Here is a 21,693-nt window from a genome sequence, read left to right as displayed (position 1 = left end):
GAATAAATTCCTTAATTCAAATTGACGGAATAATGGAAAGTAGCAAAATGTCTAAAAAATATATTCGATCTTGTAGTTCTTATAAAGCAACACGTGTCAAGGACTTTTAGTGCTCGGTTTTTTAATGATTGATTTCTATGTGAAATAAACTCGATAATTTACTTTTAAATAGTAAATTTAGACGAATTTGTTACGTTATATAACTACGTCGCTTTTGCATAATTTTTTAAATTCCCAACTCCTGAACATCGATTTTAAAAAGACTATTAAAAAGATTGGTGCCTTCTTGATTGGCTATCATTAAAAAAAAAAAAAAATAAGCAATAATTCATTTATTTCAATTGGAAAACTTCTTTAAGTCAAAATAAAATACTGATACCATCAATATTGGTTAATAGATACAGTCTGAATGTTACAAATAAAAATCATAGTTCGAACGAACTTGCGTGAAAAGATGAAACGAAAGGCACACACGGATGTCTCATCTAAATTTTCATAATTATAATTCTGCCACGCGGCCAAGCGAAAACAAATTTCGGCATATTCGAGCAAACGAAAAAGTTAAAGATCGTCGAAGACTACGCTAAATCGCACTGTGTAATTTATTTATCTCCTACTTTGCCGATGCGCGAAACCGTTTTAACGAACTGGTCTGAAACTTTCGATCCGCCGTTTAATAGAATCTGTTAATTGCAATTTATACCGGCGCGTTAAGAGGCCGACGGCTCGGTGACACCGGCGACACGATCGAAGACGATACCGGATCAATAATTGACAAATTGCATTTTACGATGTGGGTCAATTGGCGGCACGCAACGACAACTCGATATCTTTATTTTCGTTTCATTATTCTTAATTACAGGTGCAAAATATCCTGGACGAAAACTATAAATCTACAAGTATAAATTCTTTTATTCGAAATAAGTAAATCGCGGTAACAATTGCGTTTCAGATTCGCTTCGACAAACGTTTTTAACGTTCCTTTCTTTTTTTTATAAACTATCTGCGACGCTTTCTACAAATTCTAGAATTCTTCGTCGAATAAAAATGGCGGTGTATGTGTAACCCGATAACCCCGTTCTCCCAAAACAGTTTAAACAATCCTGTTTTCACCAGTTCCGCCCCCTTTTTTCGGGCTCCGGCGTGTCTGGGGATTGCAAACTAGGCCAGTCGAGTGGAAATAGAAAGTTAATAATTTAGATTTGCGCGTTCGAATTTTTTTTACGGTATTCAGGTCGTTTGCAACGCGTTTGCAATGGTTGTCGATGATCTTCGTTACTCGATATCAGATCTCTCACGTTTTACGCGAAGGATTCTTAAATAACGAAAACTTGCGCTTCCCTATTCTGCAACTATAGATCATAGTGACAGTGATATTTTTAATTTTTAATGAAAACAACATAATACGTTTACTTATTTCGCGTCTAAATATCCGACAATTTTTGTACAACAATTTTCAAAAAAGCGAATTACTTCCTAGGTAATTTCGTAACAACAATTCTCTGAAATAAGAAGGTCTGATAAATTTCAGACTTGTTATTCAGATGAAAATAATTAATCCCTAGATATAGCATGATAGTTAAAATGCTATTCACCCGAAATAATTATTCCAATGGGGTGGATGTTAACGCTGGAACAACATCGAGGTCAGTAATTATAAATCATTATATTTTTCATAACAATGTTCACAAAGTTTTTCGACAAATCTCTCAGTGGTATGTAGATATCAAAAGTCGTAGAATCGTTTTATTTAAGCATGCACGTCTTTCGTGAATTTCGATGGAAGGGGGCACATGTTAAGACAAGGGGAAGCAAATGGCAGTCGGAGGGTCGCGTTATTCCTGTTTGACGGCTCGTTCGAATTTCAGATTTCGCAGTACGGTCAATGTAAATTCGTTTCCGGCTTTGATGAGGCGTTCGTGAACTTCGCTGTGTCTCAAGTGCTGTACAGTCTCTCCGTTTATTTTGACAACCAGGTCGCCGGCGTGCACGCCGGCTCGGTCGGCCAAACCTCCGAGAGACACCTGGCAAAAAGAAGAGAACACTCTTTAAATCGTCGTATAAGCTTGTTCGCATGCGAGCTGTCAGTTTCGCTGCTCGGTTATGCGCCACGATATTCGGCACACCCGGTACGTATGCCGCGCGCGACTTAGGCGTAGCGTTGTTCAATACTTCGACCGATGCACGGATGAATATTTATGGGAAAAAGAAACGCGGATATATTTGTTTGGCTGAATTATTAACGACATTCTATTTCCATACAGATTTTAGAATGTCGGCAGATTATCGAAAAATTTGTTTCGCTCGAGCGTGGTTCCAGTTTCGCTATAAATAATAGAAACACGACGGAGCGACGCACAGTAAGCAATAAAACGAAGTGAAAACCGTGTTGATCGTACGATAAATATATTTCTTTACGGCGAGCAAGATTAATGGCGCGATTAAAAAGCAATATTTTAAACATTTTCCAGTGAACCAACCCTCTGAAACGTTTCGAAGAAGATTCCAGTCGATCGATCCGCTCTTAAAAAAGTTATTGCGTTCTGAGAGGTGTTGTTCGAATACTTCCTTTCGCCGGACGTAGCAATTAGTGGTTTTTTTTTTTAAATAACAAACGGTAACAGTACAAATAGTAAAATGTACGTGGTTTCATCGACGATGAAACAGTGTTCGGAGTCGAGTGAAATTTCTCGCTAACGAACGGCAATTTCGTTGCAGCAAATTAATCGAACGATGATTAAACGATAAAAAGTCTGGGACGGCAATGAATGGCGAATGGCACCTTTCATCTGGCATTGAAATGACATTCTGCCAAAAATAAACTAGCGTCCGGATGCTTTCAAGCGGTAGTTGAATACAAGCGACGAGCTGCGCCCGTCTTTCCCTTGGTAACAGGTTAAATTCTCTATTCAGCGAGGGATTAAAGGGCGGACGGCGGGGCAGAGAGATAGGGCCGAACCAAATGACTGGGAACGATCATCGGCGGGGAAGTTGTTTAAAAAAAACTCCCCGACCGCGCGACAGAGTCTCATCTGCGATTCGATTAATGACTTCCTTTTGTTCAGATCGATATCCAGCCGGACCGCAGGATTCAAGCCACACGGAAACGAGGTCACGCGATCCGATACGAGGCGAAACGGTGATAAAAATCTCGACAGAAGAAAACCGCGAATATATTTCACGGGACAATTACCGTTGCGCGTCGATATCAGTCCGGATTCAACGGGAAACGTGCCCGGCGTTGTTAAACAAATCGGCTTCTTAATTCTGCCGAACGGACTTTGATCGACGAACTTTCGAGACGCATTTTTCACGTTGCAAATCGATTGACCCGCCGCATAACTCGACGGTATGTACTTCCAAGGAATAATACTGCGATTCGTGCGACTCGTTGATCTAATCTCGGCCTTTCGAGCTCTGTGGAAAATTTAACGATTCCCTTGGAAACAGTTGCGAATTAACGAAATCGTTTGGTTCTGATTAAATGGAACGTTTGTTTTGAAAGTGGCGCGAGTCTATTTGCTTTAGTTATAAATAAATAAAAAGGTTACACTGAATTAATCATAAATTTTGTGATATCTCATTTTTTTTAAATTGACTTGCACCGCTTTCAAGATAAACGGTCCAAATATCGTCGTCCAGATATTTTGCGAGAGGCAACTTTTTTAAAATTGGACCAAACGACTTGAAATGTTTCGAGACGTTAGTTTATTAAACAATGCGTGGCAAAATATTTATTGTTGTTTATTGTTCACAATTATTTATTGTTGTGTCGTCATAATCTCGCGGTATAGATAGCGTACACGTGCACATAAATCTTGTCCAAATAACTAATAAAATAATGACAATATGGAAAATATTTCATACTGTTGTAAATAGCCAGAAAACTATGTGAAAATGGAGAAATTGAAAATTAAAGGTTATAGTGTTTTTTATGATCTGTATAATTCCTACCAAGCACAATTTGTTAAAATTTCATTTCCTACAACATAGACGATAAAAAACACAACACTTTTAACGCAACTTCTATCCTGTATCATATATGTATGCAGTTCCCTAAATAGTCGTGATAATATGAAAAGTTTGGAAGCTGTCCTCGCCCTTAAATATCGTTTTCACCAGGAAGAAACTGTTCCGTTATTAGTATCACGTGAACTACATTTGTGCGAAGTTTCAAATGTTTTTTTAATTCTCGAGTTGCAAAACTTTTCTTGTTATCCCAAGAGAAACACCTGAAAACTGGCGTGTATTTCAATAGAGATTGCACGGCGCGAGATTCTTTTTCTTCTGTTATTACAGTAAATGCAACGAATATTAAATGAACTTAAAACGTGCATAATAATCTATCTACAGTGTGTATATCGATCAATATCTCTCGTCAAGCTTTGCTAAAAATTGCAGAGATTAAGACACATACATACATTTATACGATATATAGGACACGCTGTATACCGAGTAAAAAAGCCGTAGCAAACGTAGGTCGAAAGTTCAACCGTTTCTGAGATATAAACTTTTCTGTTTGCTAGCATCTTGATTGATAATAAGTGTGTAATATTTATGTAACGGTGTAATACTGATAAGATCCGCAATCGTCGATTCACGACTGATTCTCGATTAAATCTATTGTTGGCAAATGAACGAGGAGGACATTTAGAACGCGATTTATAAACACTGAAGTAAACATTGCAATTCGACCTACATTTACTATAAGGCCCTTTTACTCGGTACAGTGAGTCCTATACATATATCATGTAAATATTGAATGCTTTTTTTTAACACTCTGTGTACGCTTACCCTGACAACAGACAAGGGAAAGGAGAAGTCAACCCCTCCGGACAGGCGAACACCCCAGGATTGGTTGTCACTTCTTTTAAGTGGAATGACTATTTCCATGGTTGACGTTAAGTGCTCAAGTGGAACGTGCTATAAATATATAAATAGCAATTAATGTAAATTATAATTTCCACATTTCTTTAATTTTCGAGTTCGAAAATACAAATAATTCATGCTGGAGTGGCATGCGTCGACAGTGACAATAATTTGAATGATAATTAATAATACTAATATATTAAAAATTTTTAAGCAGTTACATAATCAGCAAGAAAAGCATATGTAATAAGTAGGAGATGAAAAAATCAAGTTAATAATTGGTTATCCTAGAACACACTGTACTCAATATGTACCTCGTTATTGAGAAATTAACGAATCTAAAAAATTATCGATGTTCAATTTAACCTGAAATGTTGTTCTCCGCGTTCGATTAATATGAATTTTAATCATTGAATAAGTTTCATTGGGGCCAAGAGCATAATTAACGTTATAAACGTTGTAAATTACGAGAGCAGCGGACAAATTAAGCAACGGACTGCTTTTAATAAAACATGCTAACAAATAATCGCGTAAATTATATAATTAGAGGTTCGTAAATTAAATTTATAAAATGTGATTTTATAAAATGTTCCTAATGTGAATTATAAAACGAAAGATACGTCAAAAATCTATACGATATTTTGTTTAAACAATAATGATTCGATTTCGCATACAGGTTTTGCTGTTATAAAATCTGTTTCTGACAGATTATCGCGAGGCAATCTGCCGGTATTGCTTTTACTATTAAAAGATCGGTGTGTGGCGCGAAATGCAAAAGCGTATTAATGCCGGCGCGAATGAAAAGTTTCAGCGATACGGGAGTTGGAGATGAAGCACAGATCTCGGATTTAGTCGAAAAGACATCTCCCAACTTTGCCCGACGTGCACGGAGATAGACCTTATAGAAAAGTTTCGTCGCTTTTTTCAAGGGATACGATAAAGAAGGAACGAAAGTTGACCGAAACGCTGCGACGAATTGTAGAAGTGGCAAGTTCTGTTCCATGTTTCAGCCGATGTTATTAAAACTGCGAATCGGTTCCATTTCTATCGGAGCGGGCAAGCTGTATTTAACAATAAATCTATATTTAGAACTTCTACCAATAATGGAATATATACAAGTTGAACGCGTGTTGAATATGACGTTATTCGTTTGTATGTACTAAAAAATATTCTGTAGTTAATATTTAATCTTATACATGTTTATATATATATAATATAGTAATTAATATATTAATATATATTACAATTAATTATATATAATATTATATTATATTATAATTTTTATATTTTAAATATTATATTATATTATAATATTATAATTAATATGTGTTGATATATATTAATATATAATTAATAAAAATATAGTATATAGTTAAAAAATATTAAAATAAAAACTATATATATTAGACAAACATGACAGAAAAGTCAAGAATATTCACGAATGAAATAGCAAGCGCTCTTGTCATTTTATCAAATACAAAATAATGCACTGTCCACTGTTACGCGAAAATGATGAGATTGGAATCTTTCCAGAGTATTGGAAATCTTTCTAAATTTATATAACCAAATTCCGATGATAGAGATTGTTGAAACAATGTTCGCGATGCTCGGTGATAATTGAATCATTTCCCAAATCGACGTCAAACTTTCTCATTCGATATTCAATAAAGTGAACAAACGTGTCAAAATTTTTACTGTTAACATTGTCTCCGAATGCGACGAGTTTCGTCATTGAATTTTATCGTTAATGAGATCACCTTTCACACGAAACGTATAAATAATTCTGATGTCACTCGTGTTTCATTCGATGAAATACTTTGTGCGACGATAATTATATCCTGCACGAGACAACCTGAAATAATTCGTTGCGAGATCGGCTTCGATTTCACGCGTTCTCCGTCAATTCCACTTTTTTTTTTTACCAAAATAAAGAAAATTCTTTTCGCGATTAATCGGGTGATTCGCGTCGAATACTAAGGGAAGAAGAATTCCGTTGACTCACCGTTAATGGCTCGACGATCCGAAGAATCTGCGAAGTTTTCGCGGAGATGAGACACTCGACAAGCTCGATCAGGTAGTCAGCGAAAGATCACGGCCTACGGACATCTGTTGTCCGCGTTGACTCGTTCATTAACGATGGCCAATGTCCGAACGGTGATCATGACTTAATGATCTATATCACCGTCGTCGCTATTCTAGAGCAAAGGCTGCAGATACAATGCCGTGACCGGTTACGAATTTTCAATTATAGACACGCTTTACCCTAAATACTATTTCAGATACAACACGCGGCACAAGGCTGCCATTGACGCGTGTCCGGGGAGACGTGAACTTCCTAATCGCTGTTGTTACTTTCCGTCTTTGTCCAATTACACCGCTACTCGCTATAATATAGCCGGACACCTTTTAAAAGCACATTACCACAATCATACATTAATAATGAATTAAAAAAGTAATAAATAAAGAAAAATATAATATATAACATTAATCCTACATTAGATTTTAATATTATTCAGATGTTTGCACTATTTTGTGTTTTGCAGTTTCTCAAATGCAAGGAAATGTATTCTTTTTTATTTATATTCAAACAATATTTAACATAATACACATTTATTTCATCTTTTGTTATGCGAGAATATAAAATGACTGATTCTCGTAATCCTTTGTCGTCCATAAAATATTTTCATATTTTTGGCACACGCAACAAACAATTTCTCCGAGATAAAAAAAGATTGCGAAAAGATAAATACACGCTGTTCGGTAATTAATATTTTTCATTGAATTGATCAACGCGAAAATCTAAATGCAATATATATTGTGGCATAGAAGCCAGTATATAATTTCAGTATATAACTTGCGACGGAAAATGTGCAACATTCGTTAGTTCCAAAAAAAACACAACCCTTTCACGGAATAAAAATGTAAATACAACAATGTAGAACAGATTCATTGACGTGGAAGAAAAGAGTTGGTCATGTTCCATTCTTTTTTAACTTTACACTCTTCTCCGTCGGTGAACGTGTTCTTGGGAAATGTGTTAGTAGAACGGAGTTAGTAGAATATCCCGCATTATAGTCAGACAGAACTAATAAGTTTCACCGTTGGAAGTCACTCGCAGGCCGGTGAGTAGAGTCGCCGACGCAATTTACGCTCGTTTCGTCTGTGTAGAAAAGTATTGTACGTACACAATGTAGAATAATTAAAGCGAAGTTGTTAACGGGGGGGAGGGTGGAGAACTTTTTTTCATCATAGGCTTTTAATGTATACCTCCATCGTGTCCCAGCATTTTTACGTAGACGAGCTGTACCATAAGCTTCACGTTTTCTCGTGGAACACATTCGCGTCATAGACTTCCGCACAAACTCATTAAACTGTGTCAAATACGCTCGCGTAGATTATAACTCAGTTAATCGTTCCTGAATTACAATATTCTTGTCGTAGCCCGAATCTTATAATTTATAGCGTGCACGTATATTAAAAAGTAAATACGAACTCCACACACACACACACACAATATAATGTTGCATAAAATTTAATAAAATATCAAACTTTTAATTATAATATTGAGTATTTAATAATGTCGATTAATTTATGACAACAGGGGGTAGGCGGAGACCGTACTGAAATACAAAGAATTTAAAACTGTGTTACATTGTTATCTATATATTAAAATAACTAAGAATCCAATTCAATTTTTATTTATATTTTGTCCTGAAATTGAACGAGAACGTATAAATAACGCATTGGTTAGCTAAAGTAAATATTTATCAATTTTCATTCATTTTATTCAATATATATACATAAGAATTATATAATATAGAATATAGATATTATATAGAATATTAGATATTATAGAATATTATATAGAATTATATAATATATATAAGAATTTTTGTGAAAATAAAATTCTTATATGCAACAATACGTATGAATTTTGAATGATCAGATGTATCAGAAATTAAAGATGAACTTATATAATCATTGAAATTAAAAAAAAAATGTGTTATTTTTGGCGTGTGTTCGGTGTTTACGATTTCAGTTAACACGTGAAACAGAGCAAATGATAACGTAAACATCGCTCGGAGATGAATTCGTCGGAGGAAATCGGGGAAAGTTGTGCCTGGAATTAGAGCGCCATTCGTTTCTTAGTAGCTTTACAAGCACCCTCAGCCTTTGTCTCTCATCTTTGCAAGGAACTGCAAAAGCGACGAATACTAAGCGCTCTTAAGAATAAACAGCGCTTGAGAAAGTACACCGCATCTGCCTATCGTGCAGTGAAAAGGTTTTGGCAGAGGGTACACGGCAAAACAGTATTAAGCTCCATGCAGTCATACACCGCACCACTTATCGCGGGATTTCTTTCATCGAGATGGCACAATTGAATGCTCTGGATCGATGAAATAATGTGTGCGAAATTAGTGTTTATATTCTTGTATTATATTTAATGAATTAGTAAAGTATTATTGCCGATACTTATCATCAAATATCTTACGTATTTTATTCACACTGCAATTATTTTCAATGCCATAAAACTTATTACCAAATTCCTTGTTTAATATTGAAGTGCACACTTTTGTGCAAAATAAACAAGCTCGGCAATTGTTAAGAGGGACAAGAGTCATTTAAAGATCTCCTTTAAATCATTTTAATTCATTAGAAACTGTGTGTGAATTGTATTTATTTAAGTATATTATTATTATTATTATTATTTTATATTATTATATATATATTATATTATTATTATTATTATTTTATATTATTATATATATTATATTATATAAGTATATTATTATGTATTGAGCAGCTATTAATGTTTGTTCTAAACGCATAAAATATGCAGTCAAGATACGCTTTACATTAAAATTGATTTCTGTCATTTGAAAATTGATGTTAAATCATATTTCTACACGGAACTATTTTCTTCTCTAAAAAATGATCGAACTGTCATGTTCTAACTAATAATTGTCGTCTGAGTTTTGTTACAGTACAAAAGTTACGGAAGTTCAGCTAAGATTTCCATTTTATTTATAATGTTCCAGAACTTTCAACGCAGTGCGCAAACTTCCGAGTATCGTCATTTTCAACAAAGTAGAACGTAAGAGCTTATAGTACTGCGTGAACTGCATGAACCACTGGAACCACCTAAATTACCCTATTCCAGTTACTCATGGTATAAAAATGTTTCCGTCAGAAATGTTCTGACAAACTCTTTTTCTCAAGCACACGTCATATTTCAACAGGAAAATAAAAATTATCTGCGCTGAATGCAAAATGTACATAAACAAAAATCTACGTAAACATTGATTTCTTTTCTTAATCATTTTAAGGAATGTCTTCAAGTTATTCACAAATCTTTGTTATAAATCCATAAAGTTCGCAATACGATTATAATGTAAATCATGCGGAATTTTCAATCGTACGGATTTCTAGTCGTGCTGCGATTAGTTTAACTGGTAATAATTTTCTAGGAGCAACCTGTTAAGTATGAATATTATAATAAATTTTCTCCGATTGTCTGTCAGCTTGTAAACAAAAATGGACAATTTGGGAACAGAAGATACGATTATTCATGCCTTGAAGCCTGTTTTTATAGTTACCGATTGTTAACAACTATAAAAACGAGACGCAAGGCTCGAATAATTACACCTCCTCTTCCAAAACTGTCCATTTTTGTGCGCAATTTGAGCGCGAATTAGGGAGAAATTATTGTATTCCGTTCTCTTAAAAGTTTTGTCATCGATATTTAACCCTTAGCGGACGACGACTTTTTGGGCAGAGTCAGGTAGCAGGACGAGGCGATTTTTGCAAATATGTCGATTGTCTTATATGGTATAATAAAATGATCTTACATATAAATTATCTTACAAAAACGTTATATTTCGTTAGTTTATCTATATTCACACTTTTATGAACATAATTTTACAAAAATTATGATTTGTAGTTTCGTTCGGTGTGATAGTTTATAAAACATTGACCAAGATGCATTCTTGGTTTATCTGGACATGCATCACAGAAATAGGTCGTCTCATGTCTTCCCCCTGGTTTGTTTCAACTGGAACAAACTTTGCACTCTTTCTTTGTGTCAGTAACAATTACATATAGTTTCTCGTTTAGACGAATTTCGTCAGAGTTGGTCGTCGAACTTGAAGATCTATCTCGTGGTTGACGAAAATCTCCTCTCAATTTGTTGATCAAAATTTTGCGAAAGTTCAAATGTGTAACTGGCTGTTCGTTTCTCTGCCTTTTTACATGTTCGTAGAGAATGTACGAATTGATTAAACAAATTTCCAGTCTCCGGAAAAATAATTTGCGCCACCACTTCAGGGACTTTCTCATAAAACAGTACGTTGGATAATGTTCGAGATAACGAAATTTAACATAAACACCGACTGTCGCCTCTCGCTCGCCATTCGTCCTGCCGCGCGAAATGCCGTGGCGACCGAGAGTCGCCTCTCGTCCGCTAAGGGTTAAAAGCATTCACGAAACTGTAGGAACACTATAAATATAAATTTTCTAGTTTGGAAATTACTACAATCGGAAAGCTTCTAATGATCATAACTGTGCAGAAAATGGTACTGCAAAGGGTTAAGAAAGATTATGTACGATTAACGATGCATCATCGATTATACAATAACGTGATAAGACACTTCAACCAGCAGCAGGAAAGTTCTAGTCCGGATGGTATAATAATCACAAGCGTTGTTTCATTCGTCTCCAATGGCATTGATTTTGTGGAGAACTTCTCCTTCAAGGCATTAAACTTTAGGTCAACATCTCCCCAGATTTCGAGCTTCATTTTATCTAAACAGCGTTCATCCGGGTCATAACCTTCCCTTGTAGGAAGTACTCCCATCCCTTTCGCCCCTTAATCGGGCATAACGTATACGCGTAACAAGATTGAAGGCCGCCCAATTTATCGTTCCCGCCCTCCGTTTTTACCCCTAACAGAGTAGAACTGATCGATAAATACAATTCCTATGAGTTACTGCAACTGGAACTATCGATTCGCGCAACTATGAGCACGGGTTCCGCAGATTCCTGCGAGCTTTTTCCTGCGGAATACGTTCTCGAAAAATTTCAAGCGAAAGGGACGAATTATTCGGAAATATTCTGTTGTCCACAGCATTATCAGAGACCGTTGTTAATTGTTCGCGTTTCGTTTTACCAATAACGATCGTAGACTGTCGGAAAACTGATGAAAATGGCCGAAAAATTAGAACAAGTTATTTTCATGTATCGCGAAAGTGTACGATAATTATAGAAGACTGTGTTTGATATTTTAAGTAATTTACTGTTAGCAATTGTACCAAGTTGCGGTAACAATAGTAATTTATTACAAAATTATCATCGTTGAAAAATGTGATTTTTATACAAGTTCGAACGAGTTTTGTCAAAGAATAATACCCGTGAAAAATGCAAATAATTGGAGAGATTGCAATTGAGATTGAAATTGATGAAAAAATTGAGCGAAAGAAATTGATCGAATATTTACACATAATTATACATAAAATATAATCTTTATTAGATAAATGCCCAAATATTCTGTAAATATCAAGATATACTTAGGCAATTTTTTAGTCTTACGATGCGAACAAGACCCTAAATATTACTCTGAAAATGATTTACAAATTCTCGTAAAACTGCATTCTACGTAGACGCGATTTCTAAAATAGATGATACAGTGATTGATGCAGTGAACAGAAATTCGATTGTTAACATTGAAAACGGACAAAATATATTTAATACTCCTTGCAAAGAATATTGAAGAGATTTAGTAGAATAATCCATGCTACAGCCAGACAAAATCGAGAACCTTGTTCTACATGGAGGAATAAGCTGTCTGGACTGATACTCCGGTTATCGACTTACGAAATTTATATACATATTTTTTTTATTAGATCCGTCTGTCAGTCGTTCACCTAACCGAGCATGCAGCTGTCATGTGGGAAGTATGGATCGCAGTGGTTCACTATTACGGTTGAGCACTGCCGTGACATAACACTGGTACTATTATCTTGTAACACGAACCGGAACGATCTACTCAACACGATACAAAAGAGGGTTGGGCATATTTTCTATCGAATAAGATAACGACTGATTATTTTAAATAATAAATAGCTTCGAATTGATTCGTTTTCAAGTCGATTCGTTTTCAAATTCACCGGCATACTACATATTTAGAACACGATACAGTAATGTCTCTCTAATTGACGCTCAGTTTGTCCACAAAAGTGGACACTTTAGGGAGAGGAGATACGATTTTTCGAGCCTTGCGGTTCGTTTTTATAGTTACGAATTGTCAACAACTACAGAAACGAGAGCTACAAGGCTCGAATATCGTATCTCCTCTTCCCAAACTGTCTATTTTCGTGGACAATCTTAGCGTCAGTAAGGGAGACATTACTGTACAATGCACGGTACATTCAGGTACAGTTACTTCCATTTAGTTTTCCTTAATTCAATTTCTTGTTTTCGTCCCATTTAGTTTCTTTCAAAAACATATAGGAATGCCAATGTCAAATGTAACATCGTCGATTTCGTTTATCCTATCATCATACTACAACAATAAAAATTCCTCTCCGCTTCCGCGACCAAGAAATAGCGCTAAACAAGCTATAAACACCGAAACTTAAAACACCTCAACAAAAACAATCACATTATTCGCGTACGTGCGCAACATGCATCGCCAACGATCATCGTCGCAAAACTACCATTCGCCTTCGATCTGCAATTCCGTTTGAGCGGTTAAGGGCAGCGCGGGTGTCGCGCGCGACACTTTTTCCAGCATCCGAGGAAAGACAGTCCCCGGCCTGTTCCGCGCGCCTTAATTGATCCCCGTACAGAGTTAATTGATTTAGAAGTGGGGCTCGACGCGAAGGGGTTGGTTACGGGATCAAGAGCGAGCGGGGTAGGATGTGCACGGATATCGGCAGGGGTAAGGCCGTGTGGCGAGAGCCATAATAGTCCCGTTCCCGGTTCCGTTTCGGCGGACGGGTCCATGAGACCAGGTTCACGAGAGAGCTACAAGAGAGGAGAGGAGAGGAGAGGCGAGCCCCGTAGGCTCGTCTAGCGGAGCTAGAGAGAGAGAGAGCGAGAGGTGCGGAGGGGGAGTGGAAGAGGGATAGGAAGCGCGATAGGAAGATAGAGAAGGACTGATAGAGGAACGAAGAAGGACTGATAGAGGAACGAAGAAGGACTGATAGAGGAAGAGAGACGGAATGGACGAGAAATGGAGAGATAGAGGAAGCGCGATAAAGGGAGAGGGAGGAAGCGAGCTGCGGCGGGAAGGAGAGGTGCGGAGGGAAAGGGAGATACGGCGCGAAAGAAAGATGGAGGAAGAGAGATAGCGATAATACGCGAGGGAGAGAGAAGGAGAGCGGGGGATAGAATGAGAGAGGTGGCAGAACGCGCCGCGCAGCCTGTGTGTCCATGGTGGATTTCCTCGAGTGGAGGCAAAGTTTGATTTTGTGGAGGGCGCACGCCCCGCTCCCAGCTGCATAACCGACTGGTCTTTAAGCAGTCACGAACGAGCCTTCGTTCGTCGCAGCCGTGAGGAGGAATTTTTCTCGCGGTGGCTCTCTCTCCCCGACAGCCTTTCCTCCTCCTAGCATTGGACTCGTTGAATCCCGCGTGTGCAACCCCTGGACAGTGCCAGTGACCAATCGTCGCACCTGTCGATTTGCCAGCCTGGAGGGATTTCCGGGATCGAAGGGCCGGGGACGATCGCTCGTAAGTACACGTCGAATACGGACACGCAGACACGGACGGATTTCGCTCGTTTCGTCGTTCTATCGCGGTGGATACGGAGGAGGTCCCCGACGAACAATCGTCGAGGACTCGCGTCGGCAAGGTTACGTGGACTCGTTCGCCTAGACGGTGTGCTGCTGTTCGTTCGGTGGGCTGCTCGGCGGCCTGGGCCGAGCGTAGGCGTGCAGCTTATTGAATCCGCTGACAATTAGCCGAATAGAGATTGCGATACTCCCGGCAGGCCCGTGAATTAGGATGCAGCGCGCGCGGGTCCGACCGATGAATATGCAAATTGCTGTTCAGAGATTTCCTGGTGAATCGATAGAGCCAGGAGCGTGCAAGACGCTCGGAAATTTTCAGATCGAACGGGCTGCTTCGACAGGTCCCGCCAGCCCCCCTCGCCAGTCCCCCCCGGAAAATGCGTGTCGCCTTCTTGGGGCGGCGGAACGGTGGCGCAGGGGGTTTGTAAACAGCCACCGATCCTCCGCGGTGTTAATCGTGTTGCTAGGCGCGCGGTTTGGTCCTTCGTGCAACACGTTTCACCGATACCGAGGTGACCTGTCATCGTCGAACAGAGTCCGCGTACTTAGGTGCGCGCCTCTCCCGCGAGATCATTATTTCCCGATTCTGCGTAATATATCTCGAATAACATCGGCCGCCGCGTACGCGTACACCTGATGCGTTTCCGAAGGGCGGAAATGCCTTGACGCGATTACGTCGGTAATTGGGACGCTTGTCTTCGATGGCGCACCGATTGTTTAATCGCGATCGAACGACGTTCCCACGGACACTCTGCATAGCTTGTTTACCAGGCTCTCGTTCGACTGGTGGGATTTAATGTTTACCGTGCGGCGGTATTTTTGACGAAGAAAGACAAAGTGACACGGGAGAGAACCACCGAGAGCTCTATATGCGAATCATTTATAGAGGCGTGATCAGCGCTGGATTTACGGAGCACGAGAAACAGCTGTTCCATATTAGCTTATGAAAGTAACGACAATTTTATTCTGATAAATTATTCTGATATTCTATCGTTTATTCTGATTTTTAACGAGTTGTAACATTTGCCGTGAGTAACACGTGAATTGAATAGATAACTCATTAATGTATCTTTAGGGTATGAACAATCGTAAAATAAAAGATTAGCGACCCGTCATTTCGACGGGTTCCGTAAATCCAGTGTTTCAGAGACGATGTAAATTTTGCATTGTCACCGATATCTAGACTGCGGATTTTTATGCGAGAGATACAAATTGTCTGCATCAATTGCAAGGAATTGAAAAAAACCGTATAACTTCACATTCTTCCTTTAATCATTTTAATAAATCAACAGTAATGTGTATTAATGTTCTAACATTCTTTCATTCTTTCGAATGTTTTAAATTGCAACTCGATTTTACCCTAAACGCATAAAATACACGGTCTACCGATATCTAAACGAAAACATAACGGAACATCGTATCTGTATATTTCTATTTTCTATTATTTCTAATATAGAAATATACGAATCTGAGATTTTGTTATATATTTATTCAAACGTCACTGAAATTGCAAAAGTTATTTTGAGTCTATAATTAATCACAACCACTGTACGAGCACTAGAAATAGTATATTGCTCTACGACTAGACAGCGAATTTGATACATTTTTGCATCGCCATTTTGATCGCGGAGAAAAAGAACAACAGCATAAACTGCTTTTACCACGTTGTGAAAAATGAAATCGAAAATAAATGAAAAAACTGAAATTATATAGAAAACGGGATAAATCAGTGTGCGAGTTTAAAGTTTCACTAAACTACATGCGTAAACATTTCAAGCGTTATAAACAAGAAAATGATTGATTCAGTGCTCGTGAAATCGTTTTTCTCGAACATCCTCTAAATTGTTGATCATATCGATGTCGTATGTCAGACGAAACTTGGTCGATTTAAACGGGCCGTGTCTTCGATATGCGATATTACTTTTTCCAATTTACAATTCCGAGAAGGAACGACTTCCTTTTCGAAGTCAAACCGAGAACGTATCCTCGAAGTATCGTCGAAGTTCGGGCGGATTTGAAACGCTCGTGAAACGATTAGTGGATGTAAATTTAAATTGGTAATTATAGCCAGCGAAGCGAGGAGGTATGCTAATAAATAATTCCGAAAGAGTCCGCGGGCATTGAATATGCGTGCTTTTAACGTGCAAGTCATGGCACTGTATGCATGTAACGGAAAAGCAATGGATATCCATTAGGACAGTGACACGGTTGTACGGACGATGCAGAAAATATTCCTAGATCGCCGAATAGCATTAAATGGGACGAGGATAATTACTGGCGATGGGGGTTCAACGGTCGATTTATAAATCGCAGAATTTGATGGAACAGATCTTGGATTGGTTCGTCGATCAGTGTTGGTATCGGTTCGCGTCATTAGCGCCGGGTAATTTGGAATCGCCGCCGTTATTGGGATTATAGCCTTCTTCGGGCAGACGAAGTTATTTTCGCCGCCCACGGTAACAATGCGAAGGCACGATGTAACCTTAACGAAGCGGTATCGGACAATACGGGTGAAACAACAATGTGATCGATAGCACGTAATTGCACGGGAGTAATATTAATTTATTCAATTTCGCAGCGAACAAGTGTCGTGCTTCGAATATGTGGCAAATCGAATGCGACAGGATTGTAAATACTTTTGTATTTAAGTCGTTGCAATGCTGGAATCGCGATGATATTACCAATGTTACCAATATTGTTAGTTGTAATGTTATTAATATTACTAATCTGAGCAATGATTAAATAGAAGTTATTGAACGCAGTTATGTTTTGCACCGATTTTCGTTTCCACAATAAATATTATAATTAATATCGCAATTAAAAGAATGAAAACAGAATTTCATATAACATGAAAATTGAATCAAATTGTGAAGCATAGTTTAAACATTCTTCTGTTCTGCTACTAATAAGTATTCGAACGAGTTCTAGTACAAAAAAACTTACATTGTTTTAAATACTTTTATTTTTCGAATACTTCGAGCTGTAATTTATCCGCTTGTTTCATTCACTCCAGAAACTAAATGAAAATAATCGTTCGACGAAAATAGATTCATCATGGTCTAGAGAAGTTTTCGTGACCGATTACTATTTTTTGAAATAATAAATAATATTATGTGACCGAGATCGCGTTATTTTGACAACGCGAACGAATGCGTCGCGTTTTAGTCGGCCATCGTTGAACATTTCTGTTGCAAATATTTGTAAACATACCTTGTTTATATTACTTCAACGATGTACCGAAGTGACATGAGGGCTAATGAGTGTTGACGCAGCAACGAATGTTTGCAGGGAGGTCAATGATTGGAAAACCAACTTTACTTGATTACGAACACAATGAAAAACGGTTCTTTCAGACGCGCTCTTAATTCAATGCAATGTTATCGTGTGCTCGGGCAACGTAAATTTTATGACACGGCTACTCTAATATTTATAAGCAAATAGCAAATTCAAACATTGGTTTATAAACCAGAATTCCTTTAAACTATTATAGTATATGTAATATAGAAAAATCTATATATCTATTTTTTTCTATATTACATATACTATAATAGTTTAAAGGAATTCTGGTTTATAAACCAATGTTTGAATTTGCTAGTTGCTTATAAATATTAGAGTAGCCGTGTCATAAAATTTGCGTTGCCCGAGCACACGATAAAATTGCATTGAATATATATATATATATATATAGACGCGATTATTCGAGCCTTGCACCTCGTTTTTATAGTTGTTGACAATCGGTAACTATAAAAATGAGCCGCGAGGCTCGACTAATCGTATCCCCTCTTCCTGAATTGTCCAATTTTTGTTCATAAGCTGAAGGAAAATATATATATATTCGAGTTACAGTAAATTCTCCCCAAGAATATCAAATAACGAAAAATTATATATATATATATATATATATATATATATATATATATATATATATATATATATATATATATATTCAGAATATCAAATAACGAAAAATTATATATATATATATATATATATTTTCCTTCAGCTTATGAACAAAAATTGGACAATTCAGGAAGAGGGGATACGATTAGTCGAGCCTCGCGGCTCATTTTTATAGTTACCGATTGTCAACAACTATAAAAACGAGGTGCAAGGCTATATATATATATATATATATATATATATATATATATATAATTTTTCGTTATTTGATATTCTGAACGAATGATTGAATGGAAAAATTCAAATTGTCGAGTTATCGGAAAAGCCTGCGTGTCGATGTTCCGCGAACAAATACAACGAGCAAACAGAAGCGAGAGCAACCTGGATTGCGGAAGAATCGAAACCGGCCGGCAATACATTTTTATCTTACCGCATCTGGAACATTCTAATTGATAGGACTCGATCAGAGAAATCGATTTGCCTGAAAACGGGACGCTGAAACAACTCTAATTAGAATTTCGCCGCTTCGCCGATGACTGAGTCCGTGTAATTAGAACTCGGAAAACAATTAAATTCGTGAATTCTCGCACTTTTTACCATTTCACAGTTTAAATTGATCTGGAATATAAATACAAAGGTGTGTCACCTCTCCTTAATGAAAAGATTCGAATTTTTATTATTCACGAGCGGCTGTTTCTCGATTAAGATTAATTCTTTTCTCGGTGTAACTGCTATTGTCGTTCGTTATTTATTATTAAATCAATATGATTAATTTCACAGATATACAGTTTTCGTTCATTGTAGTTCAAGGAAGATTCCCTATTGCGTCGTTCGGAAAGTCCTTCCGTTATTTCACGAGAAAATGAAAATGATTTTTTAATATTTAGAGCAAAAGAAAAAAATACTCGTTGACATTTTTCTGGTAGCATGGACATCTTATCCTCCTAGAAGTCTTGCTTTTATTGGCAAGCTGCTGAATCCAGTGCTTTTCTAACTTGCTTACAAAATGAAATTTGTTTGAAGAACGAATTAGAAAGTAATATTTCCGTATATGATAAAAAAATAGGATCATTTACGGTATTGGCTATTTTATCTTACTTAAATGTTTATTAAGTATAACTTCTCTTTGTGAAACAAGCCAGGAGATTTGATATGCAAAAAGTACTGTTCGCTGTTGACAAACGACGCGCATATAAATTATCGAACTAGTGAAAAATCAAAGTAATACATTTATTACCACATTTACAAGAATTATGCATTCATTGTTCATTCGTACGAAGAAGAAAACGTTGAAAACCCTTCGCTGATACTAATCACAGGGGAATTTGGCAAAAAAGGGGCCAGTACTGTTGGAAGTTTAGAAACGAACTCGTCCATGTAATTGGACCCAATTCGCGCCCGGGCTTAAGCCCAGCTTTAATGCGACAAAGTGATTAATCCGTGTAATTTTACTGCAGCTGGAAAAAGAGTGGACGGGATCCGCTTTACTAGTTGGTTACTCTCGAATATTTTCCTCCCCTGTTTTCATTGTCAATCCTCGACAAGCTTCGGACGAAGCGCGCGTACGCCAATTAAAAAGTAATTAGACAATGCCGTGTGACGGTGCTTTAATTTGTAACCAGGCTGCGTGGATCTATGGGTAGCCGCATATTCGTGAGGACTCGAATTTACAAAGATTTTGCTTCAGTGAAATTCGAGTTACAGTAAATTCTCCCCAATTTTCCTTCAGCTTGTGAACAAAAATTGGACAATTCTGGAAGAGGAGATACGATTAGTCGAGCCTCGCGGCTCATTTTTATAGTTACCGATTGTCAACAACTATAAAAACGAGGTGCAAGGTTCGAATAATCGCGTCCCTTCTTCCCAAATTCGACATTTTTGTTTACAAGCTAGAGGAAAATTAAGGCGAATTTACCGCACTCGTCCAATAATTTCGATAAATCGAACATAATATTTACAAACAGTACAAAATACAAGCGAATGCGGTAATAATTGGAGCAATATGCACAATATTTGTGACATAACGTTTTAATTTTTGGAGGCCGATTTACTTCGATTAACGTTTCCATTGTCGCGGAATTAGAAGCTTCAGCTGGACGAAAACTGTATAAGCTCGCATTTGTCACAGTCTTCGTCCACAAACAATCTCAATTATCCTACATCCTGATTAGTCGCACAACGCTTTATTACGAATATTAATTCTTCGCCGTGCACGAAAATATGGGTCATACGCGTATACATATTTGCGAGTCGACGCAGCAGACGAGCCGCTGAAACGTCTGATTAATGGATAATGAGCTGCGCAGTTGTTTCGAACACTAGCTAATTACCCGACGACACGTGCTAATCATTATCCTGATTGTGGGGGGGGGGGAGGTCTCTCTCGAGCGTTTTCTAAAAGTCTGCGAAGTCTGTCGGTGTCTAAAACTAATCAGACCGAACACAGATTCTAAGCCTATTTGGCCCAGATTGCTCTGAATGACTCGCTCTGAATACTGACTAATGGAAATCTGAATGGTTTCGCGGTTCCTCGATGACAATCAACTATTATGACCCGAATATAACTGCGTTTCAGATGCCGTGTGGATTGTTGTTTCAGCTAATTTTTATTGTAACCGTGCAAAAAGGGGAAAATAATTCGGCTCGCGCGATTTCGAATGATTCCGCTCGACCAAACATACAGTGCATTATGTTTTCACAGATATGTTTCCCGATCATTCGCATTACTGCAGCCATTTAACGCCACGTTCACAAACAGTCGCTAAAGTTTGATGTTAAAATCTCTGTGGAATAAATTTCGCGTGAATATTGACAATAATATTTTATTAATGTATTAAATATCGCATGCTTCTCGAAAACGAAACATTAAATAAAAAAATATATTAGTTCTCTTTTTGCCTTATTTTTGCATCGGAGTTCCCTTTTATTCTGAATCGATTAAAACCGATGCGAAACTAATTTCGCCTGCTATTTTCGCTTCTCGATTGAATTTCGATCAAAGTGTAAGTTAAATCTTTCCAAATTGTCCATTTTCGTTTACAAGCTGGATGAAAATTATGGAGAATTCATTGTATTATAAAAATTCAAACGATATCATTTTCGGCGGAATTTAAAAATATTACGCGTCCGCTTTCAA

At 37.4% G+C, this 21,693-nt stretch overlaps 2 protein-coding genes across 5 annotated transcripts in view; one reads left to right on the top strand and one right to left on the bottom strand.

Moving 5' to 3' along the window:
- Positions 1-1,647: 1,647 nt before the first annotated feature.
- On the bottom strand, positions 1,648-7,268 carry LOC143260385 (PDZ and LIM domain protein 3). The gene is made up of 3 exons (XM_076525482.1): positions 6,872-7,268; positions 4,795-4,923; positions 1,648-2,024 (listed from the first exon to the last, which is right to left on the bottom strand). Exons 2-3 carry the CDS (start codon positions 4,891-4,893, stop codon positions 1,836-1,838), a joined length of 288 nt encoding a protein of 95 aa, XP_076381597.1. The 5' UTR covers positions 4,894-4,923; positions 6,872-7,268; the 3' UTR covers positions 1,648-1,835.
- A 7,092-nt stretch (positions 7,269-14,360) lies between these two features.
- LOC117228800 (putative G-protein coupled receptor CG31760) overlaps positions 14,361-21,693 on the top strand; it is a 65,004-nt gene continuing 57,671 nt past the window's right edge. For 2 of the 4 annotated variants that reach the window (XM_076525645.1, XM_076525644.1), the window contains exon 1: positions 14,361-14,598. The gene's annotated coding sequence lies outside the window, so the exon portion shown is untranslated. The remainder of the gene's footprint in view (positions 14,599-21,693) is intronic. The other 2 variants (XM_076525646.1, XM_033484804.2) reach the window with 2 other exon arrangements.

Source organism: Megalopta genalis, chromosome 12 (genome assembly GCF_051020955.1).
Source record: "Megalopta genalis isolate 19385.01 chromosome 12, iyMegGena1_principal, whole genome shotgun sequence".
Lineage (NCBI taxonomy): Eukaryota > Metazoa > Arthropoda > Insecta > Hymenoptera > Halictidae > Megalopta > Megalopta genalis.
The sequence above is the reverse complement of the archived record's forward strand: the minus strand, read 5'-3'. Positions and strand labels throughout refer to the sequence as shown.